This window comes from Sciurus vulgaris, assembly GCF_902686455.1.
Source record: "Sciurus vulgaris genome assembly, chromosome: 5".
NCBI lineage: Eukaryota > Metazoa > Chordata > Mammalia > Rodentia > Sciuridae > Sciurus > Sciurus vulgaris.
In genome coordinates, this window is record NC_136465.1 from 30,070,929 (window position 1) to 30,091,235 (window position 20,307).

The window sequence follows — 20,307 nt, forward strand, 5'->3', positions numbered from 1 at the left end:
CTTGTAATATGACCGTTCACCTCCAAAACAGAAAAACAGCTTTTGAATATCTGACTTATTTTCCAAATTGAAGCAACACTTTTCTAATTGACAGTTCTTCTTTATATGATAAATTACTGGTCCAATTTATTTTCCCTCCTTACTATATAATACTTGCAAGGAAATAAAAGCATTTCAATTCAATCTGGTCCGTGGTTATGGTGAAACCATTTAATTATTAAGAAAGTCTTTACTTGTTCTGAAGCTTAGCACCATCAATGGAAATAAGATGTGTACACATTCAGCAACTAACAGCACTGATCAGAGGTATTTCAGAGTTTTGTTACATCCAGTTTTCCTTAGTGTTCTCAAAACAGGAAACACAGGACGCCTATTTCAAACAAGGAATTAAAGGTGGTAGGAAACAGTGACATTTTCATATAACATTTTCAGTGAAAAATTTTAGTACATTTATAGCTCTTTTAGCTGTAAAATATTAAATCGTATCTTCTTCACAGTGGAGACAGATTTACTGTGAAGCAAAAGGACTTAAAGTTCAAGACCCCTAACTTGCATGGATCTTTCTTAAGACAGTGGGTAATTTCATATTTTCTTTTTTTTTTACAGCTGTCCCCCAAATGTATAGCACATAAGCTTCAGGCCCAGCAACATTTGGCCTATCCTTACTCCCAAGTTTACAAATAAGTCACCAGGCATTTATTGATTGGTATTGTAAGCATTTGGACAATCAGATTAGCAGAGCTACAGAAATCCATAAGGAACATGATTAGTAAGGGGAAAGTAATGTGTTTTAAATGCCAGTGATTGTCCTTGTCTTTCCATTCTCACCAGGCTCTCTGAGTGCTCCTCAGAAAAATGGTAGTCCATGTGTGAAACCACCAGACTGAGCTGTCCTTAGTTGCTACAGGAAGATCCACAAACTTAAACTGACTTGCAACTTACTCCAATTGATTTCTTATCACTCATTGCTTATGAGCCCTTCAGACAGGAAAAAAAAAAAAAAAAAAAAAGAAAAAAGATAATGCACTGCTATAGTTTATCTCAAGAAAAAACTAAATTTTCAACAAGCAAAGATAGTAGTTTCCCCCATGAATATCCAAAATTCAGTAAAACAGAGTTTTAAGATCCTTTTCAGAAAGTAGGGCCACTGTTGGAGATCATTCTGTCATTCCAATTATCCATTATTGATCATTGGTGCTGTGAGCAGAATGTACTGAACTTGGGTGAAAGATAGATCTGCGTTCCCATCCTAGGGTAGATGTTTACCAGTTATGTGACCCTTTACAGTCAACATTTCGGAACTCAAATTTTTAACAGTAAAGATAAAGAAAATTCTACTTCAAAAGGTTGTGGTCAATGTAAATAAAGTACTTAACATCATATCAAACCCACTTGAAATATTACAAGTACAACCCAAATTCCATTTTAAACAATTATTTTCATGTCTTCCCCCCATGAGCTTTTAACTACATCTTATAAACAGAAGAACGAATAACTTATTTAGAATTGTGAAATTTTACCTTATCTTTTCCTCTTGCCTATGGTCTGTAGAAGATAGAAATAGGTAGGAAATGGTCAAAATTTGGGGACAATTATCACATCCATATTGATAACCATACAATGAGGAGCTTTTACCCTGAAATCTCCCTGGGGTAGGGATGTAGTTCAGTGGTAGAGTGCTTGCCTAGCATGCATGAGGCCCTGGGTTTGATACCCAGATCAAATGAACAACAAAAAATTCTGATTTTGCCCCTAAATTTCAGTTCCCCCATTTTAAATTTACTCCTTAGCATTTGTCTACATATTTTGCTGAATTCTCAACACATTTCTAAAAGCAAACTCATCAGCTTTTCTTTTTAGCTTCTCCATTGGTTCTAACAGTATTATCATTCCCTCTATCACCTAGCAGTAATAATTTGGTTTTACACTTAAACACAATAATTTTTAAGAAAATTTTATATACATTGACTGGTTTGTGTATAAAAGTAGGCAGTTATTATTGGCCTAGCTGTTTCTTGCTCACCTTCTTTTCCCCTTTGGATCCTCAGTCCCCACATCTATCTACATTCACTCTTGAGGAAGCTTCTTCTACTCCTATTTATACAAATATTATCTACATATTGATTACTCCAATTTTATTTCTCCAGACAAGTCATCTCTGAACTTGAGACTTTCAGTTCCATCTGACTGTTCAACTTTTCCACTTGACAAGTAGACCTAACGTGTCCCAAACTGAACCTTTAAATTTTTCTTTTGTTTTTAGTAGGTATAATTCTCTTTTGTAATTTTTTTCCCATATTTTACTGGTGCATTACAACTATACATAATAGTGGAGTTCATTGTTACATATTCATACATGCACATGATACTATAATACATTTCGGTCAATACTGTTTCCTACTACTTCCCCTTTCCCTCCCCTCTCTTCTTCTCTTGGTCCCTTTCTTCTATTTTGATAGTCTCCCTTCCATTTTCATGAGATCTGACCCCTCTTCTTTTCCTTTCTCCTCTCTAGCTTCCATGTGTGAGAGAAAACATACAACCCTTAACTTTCTGAGTTTGGCTTTTTTCATTTAACACATACTCTGAAGCTTCATTCATTTTAATGAAAATGACAAATTTTCTTCTTTATGACTGAATAAAACTCCATTGTGTATATATACCATATTTTCTTTATCCATTCATCCATCGACAGATACCTAGGCTTGTTCCATAGTTTGACTATTGTGAATTGTGCTGCTATAAACATGGGTACGCATCTATTGCTATAGTATGATAACTCTAATTCTTTAGGATAAATACTGAGGAATGATATAGCTGGTCATATGGTGGTTCCATTTCTAGTCTTTTGAGGAAACTCCTTATTGATTTTCACAGTGGTTTTACTAATTTACATTCCCACAAACAGTGCAAAGGTTGACCTTTTAATTTGATACTCCCCAAATCTCCTTGTCTCCTTTCTATTCAATGGCAACTCTACTCATCAGGGTTAAAAATCCTTCATATAATCTGTATTTTCTCTCATCCCACAGGCCAACACCAATAAACCCGTTTTCCTCTACCATTCAAATGTAATCCAAATTCTTTATTGCATCTCAGCCTCCACTGCTACTACCCTATTCCACACCACCATTCTTCTCACCTGACTATTTCTAAAAGCCTCCATTAACTGGTCAGTGTATTTCCAGCTGTGCCTTTCCATTAGTCAGTACCAAACACAGAAGTTAGAGAATCTACTTTTAGTCAGATAAACTCCAATGGCTTCTATTCTCATCCACAGTATCATCCAAAGATCCTCTGAGTGGCCTGCTTCTTTTTCACCTTAGGTTGGACCACAACCTCCTGAATGATTTCCTAACACCAGTGTCTACCCACCTTTCTTGTCTGTATACTGCTTCTGAATTAAACTTCAACAAGCACCTAGAGTCCCAGGTAGTCCATATGATACTACCTGGAAAACCAGGGAAAGGCATCCCTTTCATTTTACATGCCCAACACTGGGCACACATCCCAGCCTGCACAATAGTTTATGGCTGCCTGAAATCACTACTAGGACCTTTCCATTTTCAAGCTCAAATTTGTTAATGGCTCCTGACTGTGGTCTAACATTCTTGCCCTGTAATTGGAGATTATCTATTATATGAGTTAGGTCTTTTTTTTTTTTTTTTTTTTTTTCTTTTCTTTACTTTACTAATGGTATTCTCCACAGATTTGCATGCTCCCTCAAACAACTTTTTTCTTTCTAGTTTCATATTATCTTTCCCCACTCAATTCTTTTTCTCATGTTGCACAGTAATTTATTGAGGTGTATATGTATTTTCTGTTTTTCCTACTTGGTTTACAGGAGATTATGAAGTCTAAACAGCTGAAGAAGCTTCAAGATTATGTTAAGAGGTTCTAGTTAGGAAGAAACTACAATAGTAGGGAGAGAAGGAGAGAGAGAAGGAAATGAAGAATAAAGAGGTAGGATGAAAAGTGTGAGATAGGATGGATAAAGTGCAGAAAGAGGGAGAGCAATACAGATAGGCTTTTCATATTGGTCCTGAGTAATAGAAAGAATATAGGTCTATGCTAGGTCATGCCCCTGAGAGTTAATAAGACCTCAAGGAACAAGACAGGGCTTAGGCTCTTGTGTCCACATATTCAGGACAGAGTCATATGCCTTAAGATTGGAATGGAGGCAACAAATTTGTTGGACTTTTTCCCTAAGGATAAAATCAATATATCCAGTTTGTTTATCAGCAGGAATCTTGTAGAAAGAAGACCAGTTGTGCTACCTAAATATATCAACCTTCACTCTAACCTTTGCACAAGCTCTATGGGAGATGAGAGAAGACATTATTGAAAAGATGATTTTCCCAATCAGCCTAGTGGAATGAGAGCAGAGGTCCTATTTAAATTGGATACTAGGGGCAAGGTCTGTTGGCTCAGTGAGAGCACTCACCTAGCATGCACAAGGCTCTGGGATTGATATACTCCCAGAACTTTAAAAAAAAAAAAAATTAGATATTAGATACTTAATGGACCTGTCATATTTTAACCATATCATCTTGAGTAATATTCTTTCCCACCAAAATGCAATGGTTTCTCTTGGGTCTCCAACCTGCCCGTATTGCGAAGGTCATCTCAAAAGCTTTCTCCTCCAAGAAACCTTCTGATAGGTCAATAAAGTGCTCCCTTCTATAATCCTCAGGTCCTATATACGTAAGTACTTACAGAATGGGTCCTTCCTGTGCTGCAAGTATAGAGTCTGCAAACTCTTGGATTGTTTAAAATCAGAGTCATAATCACCTCAGTTGCACAGTGAGCTTTTTCTGTTTTCTAACACCTGATGACACCAAAAAACAAGGGGTGTGGAGGAAGACATATTTGGGTTGAACTCCATCACATATTGACTGTTGCAACTCAGTATGTTTTTCTAAATTGCTAAATCTCTGTTTTTTACATCTCTAAATGGAGTCAATACCACCCATATTTTCTATTGTTGTAGGGGTTATATGGGCTCAGGTGTGAAGTGTCTAACACAAAGCATATCCTTAATAAAGTCATTATTATTTCCATTGTACTAACCTCCCAAGAGAATAAATGAATTGCTTCAAGTTATAATCCAGAAATGACAAAGCCAGAAAGCAAACTTAGTTCTTTTGAATGCCCAGTGAAGTTTCATGATACAATATTCTCTTTAACCCAAGAACTCATAATGTACTTAGTGAACTGTTAACCCATAAAGGTCCATAATGAATATAACTAAGTGATGAACTAAACCAATGAAACAGATTACCTGTTAAAAATGAAAAGACCTGCGAAATTTTTTTTCTACATTTTCGTATAGTAGAATGCATATCTGAAAGAGTAGTAAAATAGTACAATGCAGAAACAATGTCTGATTGTCTTGGTAATTTTAGGCGTGGTTTTATACATCAGATTAAAAAGTGGTGACTACACAAAAAATCATAATACATATTCCCAATATAACCATTTTAAACATTTTGGTGTATCTTCCGCCCGACTTTCTTATAAACACACACATTTCTTAATCAAGTTGCAGCCACACTATTCATATTGCTTTTTAATCTATTTGTATTTATTTAATGATATCTCATAGTCATTGTTCCATGTTGCAAAATGTAATTCTACAACATTTAAAATGATTACTTTATAATATACATTTCATTGTATAGTTGGACCATTATTTATTTAGTTGATCACCTATCAAATGTTTAAGTGACTTTTGGTTTTAAGAAATCAATGTAATTACTTATTTTTGTGAATATGTCTAATTATCTGCTTAGAATAAATACCTAAAGTTTTTATGCATGTTATCAAATTACCTCTAGCAGGACTGGGTATATTTATATTCACATTAACACTGCTTGTAAAATCTGAAAGTAAATTGAATAAAAGTTTGCTAAGTCTTGTCCTTTTTTATTTTTTTTTAAACCAGAGCATGAATCATTTTTCCTTTAGTACATTTTCAATAATAAAGTATGTCAAAGAAAGTTATATAAAAATGAATTGTCTTTACACAAAATTAGCCTTTGAACATTATTTTGTAGCTTATTTTCAGCACCTACTGTCTCCAGCTGTGTTGCAAATACCTGAGAATCACCCAGGCAAATTCATTTACTTTTCTTTTCTTAAATTTTTTGCCAAGTCCCACATCCTTCCTAATATCTGTGGTCTACTGCATAATTAGGCAATTTACTCTTCATTTGAAAAATGACAAGATTCTCTTTATTTCTACAATAATTGCCTGTATTCCTCCAGGATATTAAGGGCCATGAGGTGATGAGCCTATTTATTATGGCTTCCCAACATCTAGCACAGTGCCTAGCACACAGCAAACCGCAATAAGCATTTGTTGAATTGTTAATTTGTTTTCTTTGTAGTCAACTTCTTTTAATTCATGCTAGTGTGCTCTCAATTATTGTTTAAAAGAAATAAAGACAATAAAAAGGAACTGCGTTTGGGTTCTGAAGAAAGAATCCAGTTGCTTTTTTGATCTTGTAAAGAAATGCTAATATTTGATCCTATTTAAACCAATGCTTTGTTTTTAAAATTTATAATCATTTATAAATAATATTCTTCAAACTGCAACTATCCAATAGCAAATTTAATTGCTCTGGTTTTTGAAAGGGAGATCATTCATTTTCTCTGAGTCTTCATTTCCAACATTTAAGTCTTCCTTGGCCCGTACAATGCTGTACTACAATTTACTGTACTTTTCCCTTTAAAAATAATTTCCTTATGTAGGTCTCTTTGGTACTGTGCTCATTTTTCTCCTCTTACAATTTTCTATTATTAAAGTTAATACCTTTGTGTCAGAGCATTTTAAGGAAGTTTGTCCTATTCATTTTCTTGCCTAAATCATCCTTTTAGCTGATGGTTTAATTTGCATGATTTAAAATTTCCACATTGCCTGTAAGTAATCTTTTCCCCAATTAATATCCTGTTTCTGTTTCCATACCAATTTAGAAACACCTGCTGAAACAGAAAAGTGAACACAAAAATCTGTAAGTTTACCACTATCTTTAATATCCAGTCAGGAAAATGAGACAGCTGCTGCCTTTTCCACACACCAAAAGGTGAAAACAGTGCCATCATGTGACATGCCATACACCTACCTACATTTCAGAATCCACACTCTGGAAAGCACCCACAATTTAAAGTTAGTATTTGCAAAAACAGATCAATATATTTCATTTCATGTCACCAACAGATTTGCAAAGGCTGCTGTACTAACCTTGACTGGTCAGAATACCCCAGCTAGCTTTTCGTTTAGAAGAACATTCCTCTATACTGGCTAGCCTTCTTTTCGTGAGGATCTGCTTAATGCAGTTCCCTTCAACAGCAATATCGGCGGACATGATTTGGTTGGCGTCTCTGCCTGTGAGAAGCAGGTATCATGAATGCAAGTGCTCTAGCCAGAAGAAACATTAGCATCTGGATTTCTACCTACTTTTCCCTTCCGTTCAGACTTTCTCAAAGGTGCCTGTGTGCTGACTGGAGAATGGCTTCACATTGAACTCTATTCAGAAACCTTTGGAGCAGGGCTGATGGATGTAGTGTGGGGGATGGGCCAGAAATGCTGTAGCATTTTCTATTTTTAAAGTGGAGACTCCCTGCTGCCTGAAGCCTTTAACTATTTGTGTGATATAGAAAACACAACATGGGTAACACTGTTTTTCCTGGTTGAAACTGAATAGAGATGAGCTCTGTCTTTAAAATATGAAGGACTATTTAAATAATCCAAGAATCATTCAAATGTGAAATTGCCCATTGATAGTGGCTGTAGGCAGAATATCGTAGTCAGAAAGTCCAGTAGTGATCAGTGATAAAGTAGCCTTTTTCCTTCATCCTCAGGAATAAATACTGTGTGTGCATTAGGGTCAGCCAGTAGCTAGCTCGTGTTTTAATTTTGTAAGGATCTAAGTTTAGATTTGGCTTTAGTACAAAATCACGGCCCTTATTTATATAGGTACAGCTCACAATTGTGATTTTTTTTTTTTTTTTTTTTTTGGAGGTCGTTTCTAAACCAAAAGACGTCAGCAAGCAATTTAAGGGCAGCTGAGATTTTTTCACCCTAAAAGGCAGAGAGGAAAGGGTAGCTGGACAGATGAGAGGAAAAACCAAACATGTGCTTGTTATTTTTTGCTGGCATGTAAAGCTGAATGAGACACACGGTCCATGATGGAGTCAGGAACAGTGACTGATCTGTGCTGGGCTCCAAGGATTAACTGAGCTGGTGATCAGGTTACGGGTATTAACATATTGAGATCTGTCTGGGTGAAATATGGTTACAGATTCTGTTGTCTGTCTTTACTTTTTAATCACCATTTTTAAGACTCTAGCTTCTGTTGGTATGTACAGGGAACAAAACTGGGGAGTAGGAAGTTGAGTAATAGAGAAGAGCATTCCACCAGCAAAATGATTTCCTACAAGCTCCCTATTAACATACGATGCTGCTGTTGACCTCAAAGACATCACTAATGAACACCAAGAATATGTTTTCCTCATCTTGAATTAAGTTCCATTGTTTGTGTGCCCAGGGAAACTACCTTCACAATAATTCAGTTTCCTCTTCCATAAAATGAAGAGCTTGGATATAATCATTTTCTGGTTCTAACATCCTTTGGTTCAAATTTTATCACTAACACACAAAAGGCAATTTACTATATGCATTTTAAGCATATTATAATCCCAAATATTTAGAGCCAGCTCAGCCTGGCAATTTGCTTAGATGGCATATTCCCAAGTCATTAAAAAGATGGAGGAAGGGTAGGCAAGAAGATCACAAGTTCCAGGGCTGCCTCGGCAACTTAATGAGGCAGTCTCCAAATAAATAAATAAATAAATAAATAAATAGGCTGGAAATGTAGCGCAGTGGTAAAGCAGTCCTGGGTTCAATCCTCAAGTACCAAAAAAAAGAGACAGAGGGGTCTGTTTAGGTCCAGTGCATTTACTTGAACCAATTGTCACTAATCACTAGCTCATTGTTCCCTAGGTTGTACTTACTAAGGGAATATAATAATCGATACCAGCTATACAATAAATGTAAATTATATTTTGTTTAAAATGAATTAAATCTAAAGAAAATTCAATTTTAAGCTTATATGATTTTTCAGCTTTACGCTTTTGTTATGCTAAAATAAATACAGGAACCTTTACTGTAAGTATTGGGAATGATTTTTGCTTGTTTTCAAAACAAAACATTTTAGATATCATGTATTATGATGTTCTATTTCTGTATCTGTCTCTCCTAATAGACTGTGCAGTCTGATTACAGGGACTAAATCCTGTTTCTCTGTTGTTTCATAGCCTAACTCTTAGATAGTGGGCATTCAAAAAGGTACCAGTTTAAAGAGTAATTCAAGTATGGAACTTGAGAATGTTTCAAGAAGGCTTTTCATAGTTTTTGGTGATGACAAATTAATTTCCAGTGCAGTGGGAAAAGAAAAAAGAAAAGAGACCATTGGCTTTGACCATGACTACAAAGTTAACCGAGATGCATACTAGCATGTGGGCTGACCAAGAAGCAGCAGTAAGTTTTATTCACTCAAAAATTTCAAATAGATCAAAAGCAAAAGTAACTCTTAAAAGTGATCCATGAAATGGAAGGAAAATGTTATGGTTAATTCAACAGGAAAAAAAAAAAAAAAAGGAACAAATATTGGATAAGTTGAATATGCTCAACCGTATGATTTTATAAAAAAAATAAATACACAGTGAAGTGAACATGTTTGGGGCAGAATCCTTTAAATGTTGGGTATCTGTGTACTGTGTACTGTGGAATCTCTAGACATGTGGAATGTGACATCTCCCCTAGTGTAAAAACAAAGCAAATTGGATAAATTACAGGGTATTATTAGGTCCTCTTGTGAGTGGGGCAGAAGTTTTAAAAAGAACCAATATCACATACATTAGGGAAAATAATAAAAGTTAAATGTTATAGGAAATATTATTATGTTGTGGAAAATCATCAAAGATGTACCATAAATTGGAGCTGGACCATTATTACTACTTACAAAGGATAAAATAAAATGTTAAGCCTTGTAGGGGCTGTGGCTGTAGCTCAGTGGCAGAATGCTTGCCTAGCTTCTGTGAGGCCTTGGGTTTGATCCTCAGCACCACATAAAAGTAAATAAATAAAATAAAGGCATACTGTCCACCTACAACTACAAAAAAAAATTTTTTTAAATGTTAAGCCTTGTAGGAAGGATATGGTATATAAAATGGGGTGATTCTACTCCCAAAAGCTATTCTATTCCCGTTTTAACCAATCCCCTTAACTAGGGAGTAGACCCAAGGGTGATTTACCAGGAAGCTACATCCCTAGTACTTTTTAATTTTGAGACAGGGTCTCACCAAATTACTTAGGGTCTTAGTTGTTGAGGCTGGCCTCAACTTGTAATCCTCCTGCCTCCTCCTCCTCAGTTCTCTGATTACAGAGGTCCGCCATGTGCCTTTCTGAGAAATCTTTACTTTTAAATATGTCAAAGTGGACAGTTGAATTCTATGAGGCATTATGACTGAAATCTCTATAATCATGAAAGTCACGGTTGGAAGTAACGAGAAACTAGAAAACAGGATCCCCTTCTGACAATTTTAAAAGCTAAATTTGAGGAACCAACGTAAACTCTTTTTTTAGTTGACACAATCAGTCACAAACTAAGAGGCCACATTGCTTCCAAGATGTAGTATTTAGATAAATTAATGAATGAGTGATCCACAGATAAAGATTTTTGAGCATATACTTCTGAATTATAGGACTTAGATGATGAGCGGCTATCCCTTATTGACAGAAAAAGATCAACATAATTATATTCCTGCTTAGATCTGGGTCCACACTTTCTCCTGCAAATTTGACTACAGAATATTTTGAACATTTCCTCATGTTCATCATCCATTTTCAGCAATTATTAACCCACAGCTAATCTTGTTTCATCTATAACCTGTCCATACTCCCACAAACAATTTTAGGATGATTTTGAAGCAAATTGCAGTATATCATTTTACCCATAAATATTTTAGTATGTCTCTCTAAAGGATAAGGATTCATTGTAATCATAACTGCAATATCATACTCATGCAAAAACAGTAATTTCAAAATATCAACAAATACAGGTGGGTAATTTTTATTTTCTAAGGAGCAACTCTGTTCATATACTTCCTTCTATAAATGAAATCTGAATCATTATAATCTTCAAATCCTTTACTGTAGGGTAAAATTGTGATTTCTCTATTTTCTGAATATCTTTTTTAAAATGTGACATTCTCATTATTAATTAAAAAATATTTGTTTTCTCCAAATTACTAAGGGTTCACCTAAGCATAAGATAGTGTCTCCACTTTCAGTCATCACAAAAATATCTAAGATTCTCTTTTACCTCTTAGTGTAAAATTTCCATCCTTGTAGAGATGCATCTGGAATAGGCCATTATTCAATTCTCAGAGGCTGTGTTGCTTGGGTTTCTTTATCAGTTGCATTCAAATAAATCTAAGGAGTCATCGCTGAGCCCCATTATTGCTCCAATGTATTTTTTATTCTCTTTTATTTCAGCACGAATGCCTACATGTATTGGCCTAGTGATAGGGGATGAAGGTACATGAGTTCTGAGGGCAAGCCTGATACCAGTATCCTGGGAAAAATAGAGTGATTGTTAACCCACAGTTAACCTTTGTTTCAAGGGCCATTCACTTCTCATATAAAGGTTGCTGGGAAACCTACAGATGTCAGTCTTGTGGTCCCTGGTATTTCCTCTTTTAGTTGGCATTGAATGATTAGCGAAAGCCATAAGAATCTGAAAACATCACAATGAGAGTAAAGATGGTTGGGATACCTAGAAAGCTGCACATAAAAAGACATCAGGGCCTGAACCCTGTGTGCAGGGGTTTGAGAAGAGACGTAAAAAGGCTTTTCAACTTTACCGACTTTGATACAATGAAGAATAATTTCCCTTTAGCTGTTCAAGATGATTTCTACCATATTCAAATATTTGTTAATATTGAGAGCTAAAAACTTCTCAAAACATGACACAAATAATGTCACACGCAGAAATAAAATAACATTACAGTTTTAACCCCAGTGCCTAAATGCCCAAAACATGAAAGACTACCATAAGCTCTGTCTACTAAGTATATTAATTTTCAGTTGGTAATGAATGAACAAGGTAGTGAAATATTTATTCACTCATCCACTCATGCTGTGTTTATTGTGTGCCTACCAGGTGTTTTGTCCTCAGGACACAAATATGAAAAGACAATTGCTGCCCACTTCAACTCCAAACTCCAGTGAGGGATTCAAGAGGCATTGCAGAACAGAATGAAATTCAGTCGTAATAAGCAACCTTAGTTGGAGAATCAAAGAATCTAAGAATCACAAAAACTCAGAAATGCTATTAGCTAGGTTGCAGTACTGGACTAATAATGTATCTAATTTCCTCATGGTTTTTACTGAAGTTATGTAAAATTTTAAGTAGGGCTCTAAATCAGTGATTCTTAATATAGAGGGCATGGCATTATGGAATTATCGTAGATAGTATATTTCCATTACTAAAACTTTTATAAAAACAAAATAATTTGTGGAAGAGTAAGGCCGATACTACTTTTGCATTGTTGTTATTCTTTTTTTTTCCTAGTTCTGGGAATGGAACCCAGGATGCTGTATAGGCTAGGCAAGCTGCTGAGCTATAGCCCCAGTTCTTTCTGTTATTTTTAGCATATCCTTAAAAGAATTTGGCTGGCATATAATCTGTGAAATTAACAGTAGAAAGACATCAAACAGAAAGATAGCGTTGTAAAACAAAACAAAACAAAACAAAAAAAACAAGGAATATCTAACCAAAAATAGAACTTGATGTCTTTAGACTTTGCTGAATATATTGAGAAAAAAAAATACTACTTTAAAAAAAAATATATGTATATATACATATATACTAGTTTTATTTTTTTAACCTCAATACATAGAAATAAAAGATTTTAAACTTACATTGGTATGATCATTTTTTATAAATGCTACTATGTTAGGAGTTTACCTACATTTAAATGCAGGATCTCAGTAAAGATGCTCAAGGAACATAGTAGTTAGGAGTCTCAGCTCTCTAATCAAACCACCAAAGCGAGGTCTGTAGTCCAGTTCATTCAAATACTATTTTGCTATCTTGGTAAAGCTGATTCACTACTTTGTCCCTTAATTTCCTTATCTAGAAAATGGGATGACAATAGCACCTACTTCCCAGTATGTCTGAATTACTAAATAATTTCACAAACAAGACATAAATTGGACCAGTGCCCAGTACACAGCTAGCTCATATTAATGTTAGCTTGTTGCTTGTCATGGCATTATTCACACTAATATACAATTCACCATCCACACTTTCTTCATTGACTCTTACCTTCTTACCAAGGGATAAAGTTAAAAGGCAAATGTAAAAACTGCAACTCAAGCACTCCAGTTATTGGTAACCTCAGATATTTATGGTTCATTACTTACTTGATAACTTTGTGACAGTTTTTGGCAGACTATAAGTTTTCCTTTTTGTTAAGTGAAACCAAACCTAACAAAAGAAAAACTACAAACAGAAGCAAACAAACAAAAACAGTCCATGCAAAGGAAGTAACAAAAAAGCTGACTAACAGAGCCATGGACTCAAAAATGTATGAAACTTATATCATTGGTGAGTCTATTTGTTGCAAAGAAATAAATCTTGGTAGATACAATATATGATAGTCCAGTCATTATTATGTAAAAATAAATAAAAAAATTTTAAAAAGTACTTAAAATATTAGAAATAAGGAAATTAAAACTAAAGGATCCACAATAGAGGGAAGGGAACAGAGGGTGGGGGAGGGGAGGTGGGGACTGAATTAGAACAAGATATATTCCATACTTTTATAATCATGTCAAAATGGATTCTACTGGCATGTATAACTAAAAAGAACCAATTTTTTTTTTTTTTTTTTTTTTTTTTTTAACTAAAGGATCAGGAAAAAGCCACAGAGTTTGAAGCAATTCAAAGCAGTAATACTCTTTTCTCTTTTGCCCTGGGAATTTAACCCAGGGACTCTCTCTACCACTAAGCCCTTTTCATTTTTATGAGACAGGATCTTGCTAATTTGCCCAGGGTGGCCTTGAACTTGTGATCCTCCTGCTTCAGACTCCCAATTCACTTGGATTCAAGTGTGTACCACTGTGCCCAGCTATTGAAGCAGTCATACTTTTGAAGCACAGAAATCTCCAAAATACATTTATTGACAGTCCTGGTTTCTGTAGGGTCTTGTCGATGGTAATAAAACTGTCAGATCTGAACAATCTCCACCTGCAGGTTTACTGAGCTGAAATGAATACTTTTGTCTAAGTTTTTCCCTAGGTAAAATTCCAGAGTCATGAACAAAGAACAGATGATAGTTCTTAAATATTTAATAATGCACTATCATATGTTCCACTGAAAGTTTATTAATAAATTTAATTGTCATTACTCCAGGACTTTCAACTGTTGAGATGGAAGTATGCATGATCCAATCCCATCAATGTCAATTCTCCACTCTCAGATTTCCCTTGATGATGTTCATATTCTTTCAGTCAAAGGCCTGAACTAAGCTATTAGAAATACTCTCATAGTTGCTGACAGTTCTCCCGACATCATTCTGGCCATCATATGATCCATTTTCTTTTTATTGATTAAACAAAATGTTTGGGATTTTCTTCAAAATAACCTGCAGGTAACTTTTGCAGGTTTAATTGTATTCTGCAAAAGTGAGATTGTATCTCCTAATACAGTACTTACTCACTCCTCCTCAATTTATAGGTCAGGGTGCTATGTAAAACAGGAAACCTTATCATGATATATTTCTTAGAAAACTGATTTCTCATGCTAGATTTGGTTTGCTGATACTTATTTTTCGTAGCTTATTTTTTGGTGATTGGTCTAAATTTGCTGATGGTGACTGGCTCAGTCAGGGGTTAGTAATGTATCAGTTTGGGTGTAGTTTGTTGTTTGGTTTAGATATTTTATTTATTTATTTATTTTTTATATGGTGCTGAGGATTGAACCCAGGCCTCACACATGGCTAGGCAAGCACTCTACCATTGAATTCCAACCCCAGTCCCATCAGTTAAGGTTTGATCACTGAATATTCTGAATAAGGGATTTATTAGACCAATTATACCTTCTATCATTTCAGGGGCTGATTAAGTCTCTGCCCCTGGTGTTGGGCTTTGAAGTCACTGTAGGCTGCCGGACTGGCAGCCAGCAAGGAGAGCTGATGCCAAGTAGAGGAGGATAAAGCTGATGTCTGTCAACATCTCCATTCTCAATGATGCCAATGATTAGAGGACAAGCTATTGTTCTTCATCACAGAACTGCACTTGTACCTGGCCTGGGACTCAGACAGACAAAAAGGGAGATCAGGTAGAGCAGAAGTAGCCATGGAGCTGGGTGTTGCAAGATGACATGTGACCAACCACAGCACCTGGTGCTTTAGCATGTATGACTGGCAGCTCCTTCACACTGCCATCCAAACCTTATACTAACTTTTCTTCTGGTCAATTCCACCCAGAACAACACAGGAAAGGGAAGCAGTTCAGGCATAACTGAGTTGACTAGCACAAAGCCATCACAGGTGGCTAATCCACAAAAATTGCCTAACCAAAAAGATTTTAAAATAGAAGAAGAGGTTAACAGAAAAATAACACCCAACAGAAGAGAAGCATGCGACTCCTCTTGCCTTGATGTTTTCTATTCCATGCTACAGTGATATTGGGACCCCCTGCTCTCCCTAATTGCTCAAATGCAGAGTTTCTATCTGTTCTACCACTGAGAGCAGTAAGAGACTTTATTTCTCCCATTTGTGCTGAAAAGTAATTGTTCATCTTTATGGAACAAACAAAGCACTCAGCATGACCTTGGAACTTTCCTAATACTGGAAATGTGCACAGTAGAGAGGACAAGAACCTCTGCAGATGGAAGAGTACTCCAGAGTGACTGGGGAGCAAAATTGCCCACAGTGTACTCCAAATGACCTTGGGTGACCTTGGAAAGGAAGTGAATAAATGAAATACCATTTACAAGGACACAGGGAGTGAGTGCTTTAAAATAATTGTCATTGCATGTAATTTTGTGACTTGAGGCAGTTGTTCTGGGCATTTCTGTTTAGTGCATTCTTCAAGTTCTGGAATGAGGTGGCTGAGGTCATGGGTCCAATAAAAGTCACAAAAGGTAACTTGGGTTCTCTGTGCTAAAAGCTTCTCTGGTACAAAAAATGATTCACCAGAAATCAAAATAGCATGAAAGAATCAGTGTTTCAGAACTAAAAGTGGACATAGATATCATCTACTTTAGTGATTTACAAATGGCTTCAGAGAGCCTTATTAGTTCAATAGAGCCACCGCAGAGGGTACTGGCAAAGTGTGGGGCTGTTTCAAACAGTGCAGTTTCTACTCCATCAGCTTACAAATTGAGCTTTCAAATCATTGCAAAAGAAAGGGTCAGTGACTTTAAAGAGAGATTTCAAAACCCCTGATCCTATCTAACTTCTTTCTTTTGCAGAGACAGAAACTGAGGTTGAGCGAGGCAGACTGTATCCTCAAAGTCACCCATGGAATTAAGGGCAAAGCAACCCTGAGACAGAGATTGCCTGCTTTTACCTTGTGTTCTTTTCAATATACTGTTTTGCTACCCAATACCACATGCAAATAAATCTAAACCAGTGGATATAAAATAAGGAAGGCAAAACAAATCTAATGATCAATAGCACCTACACAGCAAGATATTTGACAAGATCAAATGAGTTTTCAATGGCGCATTTTATAAAAGCCCCTGGCACATGTGTAAGAACAAGTTGTTTCCTATCTAGTCTCATAATATGCACTTTTTTGCTCTTTATGTATTTCTTTCACTTTTCCATATACTGTTCTATCTCTACCAACTGTCTGCTTGAAATCTTAAAAAGATTCATACAGGAAATAAAATCTGCAACCCTTGTTCTCTAGTTTTAGGACAACAGCTGCTGGAGAGAAAATCTGATATGCACCACGGAGAAGGGTTCAATGTAAGAACAGTTTTACACATAATCTTTTTCCTCTCTATAGTTCTAGCTGCAAATAGCTTTATCACCGCTAGCCATGTGTTTATGGAAGGTTTACACACTGAGAGCAGTTAAAATGTGTTATGCTGCTATTTTTCATGAAAATTAAGTGTATTTGTAAACGTAGCAAAGGAAGTTGGGGGTCCCAGAGGTGCCACCTCAACTTCAGTGTTACATGCCATCTGGGGTACATCCACAGATGGGGGATGCTACCTTCTCCTTGCTCGTTGTTATATCAACCATAGAAAAATTGTTCTTGACACTGGACACACAGTGTTTCTCTCAGTGTGGTCCTGTAGAAATCTGTGGATGAATTAATTAGCTGGCCGTGTGCGTGGGAAAGTCAAGACTTTTTAATTTTGCTTGTTTAATCATTTTTATCACTTTGCTAAATAAAACACATACTATAGGATTTGAGGTTCAGGTATAAAATACAGAGTGAAACCAAGGGTCAAGATTTAAAGTTCAGAGGTCTTGTTTTCAGCTTGTACTGATTCTCAGTTTTCTACTGATTCTCAGTTTTCTATCATCCATACCCCTTCTTGTAATCCTTGCTAACACTTGACAATGTTATGATCTGCTTTAGGGAAAAAAGAGAGCAACCTCTTTCCAATTATTATGGTTTCTGGTGCTTGTGGTATTTTCTGTTTGCTGTGCACACTTTAAAGTGAACATGTTGAGTGTTTAAGTTCAAATGAACAAAGAACATTTAATGATATTTGAAGTATTGGCTCAGAAAGTATAAAATCTTAAGAATTAAAGTATATTCACTTAAGATGGAATATCAAAGGGTGAACAAGTAATGTTTTTCACGAAAGGAAAGAAATCTTGGAGTGAAAAGGAGATGAAGAAAATATTTAAATGCATTAACAGCCATTAACTGATCCCAGTTAAAAAGAAATACATAAAGGATTCCTTTTATTTGTGGAGGGGACTAATGATGAGGATAAAAGGTGTTGGGAAAAGTGATAATAACACTGATCAAGAAAAAGGATGAAAGGCATTACCTATAGATTCAATTTCTGGACAGTATTGACTCTATCTTTATCTGTTCTTGGAGATTCCCAGAATCACTATCTGTTAACAATTATTTGAATGTAGATGGGTGTACAACACTACCAGACACAATTAGACTAAGCACCACCCTGAATTAAAATTGAATGTAGTAATAACATTGATTTACTTAAGTTGAATCCCCTCACTTTCTCCGTTCCTCGTTTCCTTCTTCCTGTATTACTTCCAACCTTGAATATTTATTAAGTACTTTCTGTTTGCTAGGTACTTTTCTAAGGATGAAATGAGTCCTCATATTGGTGAGACTTAGAAGCTCTTAAGTATACTGACTTGACAGTATATAGTAGGTTGAATTTGTTTAGGCTATCATGATACAAAACAAAGCAGCAAAACCCCACAGAGGTAAGTCAGGAGTGATGTCAGAAGCAACCTCAGAAGACCCAAGGCTCACATTTTCACTTTCCTCTAAGTAGATCAATAACCTTGAGCAAGCTCCTCTACATTTTTAAGCTTCTGTTTTCGTCAATACCATTGACTTATTTAGAGGACAGTAATAAGGATGAAAATGGATAATATATGTGCAAAACTTTATGAATTACAATATAAATCTAATGTTTTATCAATAGGAAACGTGAGGTGGGGCATGCCAGTCAAAGCCTAGGTTTAGGTAATATCAAGAGCCAGGATAATCACTCTATTAAGTCTAATTATAGGGAATTTAAAATAAGGGATTCACTCTGTGCTGAAGAGGATGTTTACTTCTTTCCATGTCTCATTTTCTCCTCTGTCTAACATATTAGCCACATAGTGGTTACTAGAAAGGCAACATGTGGAATTACCTCAATTAAAGAAAATGTAGGACATGGGAAGTTTTTTTTTTTTTTTTTTTTTTAACACTAAATGAAGAAGTTGTTTATTTTCAATGGGACTCCTTTAAATAAAAGTTTACATAGTATAACAAAAATTCAGTTATTTAAGTTGCTTTATATACAACATCTTAAGGACAACTATTCACATATTCTGGTATGCATATTTGGTATTTTAGCAAGTTTTAAACATAGATTTTTAAAGCATCTAGGATTTAACTATTCTGAAAAATAGCAATTCTGTTAAAATACTACTGTTCTAATATCATCACATGGAACTGGATTTCTATCACCTCAATGAACACATGATCAATACCAACATCAATATTTTCCTTAAGAGTCTACCAAAGGGCTGGGGATGTGGCTCAGTGGTAGAATGCTTCCCTGTCATGTATAAAGTTCCAAGTTCAATCCCCAGCACTGCCAAAACAAAACAAGATCAGAAACAAGATTAACTGAGCCACATCCTGAAAATTTTAGAGGTTGTCACAGACTGATGTTACTCTGAAATGCTACTCTTAAATTTGGGAAGTCACCATAATACATTCTTCTTTGAGAAAGTTCCTTGTCCTTCATCATATTCCTGCAAAACTTTCAATAGTAAAACCTCAGTTTTTTTCTCTAATTTGAGATTCACACTTATCTATACATACCGTATGGTAGCTTCTCAGATTTTACAACTCACAACTTTAATTTTCCTATTAGTTTGTCACTTTTCCCCAATTATAATATTTATAGTTTTATCACTTTTCCCCAGTTGTAATATTTATAGTTTAATGGTCTCAAACTGAAGATTGAAGATAAAAATTATTTTTAAAATAATTTTCTGGAAAGAGGCTTAATCACTTCTCCATAGACTTTTCAGTGTCCTGATAAAGCAGCAGTGGATACTTTCCAAACCTGTGCATAGAGCCCCAGGTAATTTAAAATATGGACCAGAGTATGAGGTTTATCGATGATTACATGAGACAATTCTGTATTCATATATAATGTTTATTTTCTAAAATTATTTTCTTCTTTCTCAAAAGAAAAAAAAAAAAAAAAAACTTTTGTAAAACCTAATGAACAAACAATGTTTTGGTCACTTCCTGGAGAGGCAGGCTGGCAGAAAAGAGCAGAGAAAATAAAGGAAAAAACTAAATCACTGAACTGGCTGATTCAGCTTTTCACTGTTAATGTTGTCATTATTTTTTGTCTTCCCTTTTCAGCTGCCAGGAATTAAGAGAAAAGAAAATAAAAGAGCAAGAGACTTTTAAGAAGCATGGCTTGGCAGAGGATGTTCATATCCGGTGCTTTGGTATGTTGGAGGTTAAGCAGGCTCCAAGTCTATGACGTTGACTGT

General features: G+C 35.5%; 1 protein-coding gene across 2 annotated transcripts in view; it reads right to left on the reverse strand.

The window, feature by feature from the left end:
- The window catches only part of ASB5 (ankyrin repeat and SOCS box containing 5), a 47,720-nt gene that overhangs the window by 16,224 nt on the left and 11,189 nt on the right, over window positions 1–20,307 (reverse strand). Inside the window, exon 1 of one of the 2 annotated variants that reach the window (XM_079141039.1) lies at window positions 7,244–7,532. The exons of the other annotated variant lie outside the window; for it this stretch is intronic. Within the exon in view, the coding sequence (XP_078997165.1) occupies window positions 7,244–7,367 (124 nt within the window). The 5' untranslated portion in view covers window positions 7,368–7,532. Of the gene's footprint in view, window positions 1–7,243; window positions 7,533–20,307 lie in introns of those variants that run through there. 2 annotated transcript variants of the gene reach the window in all.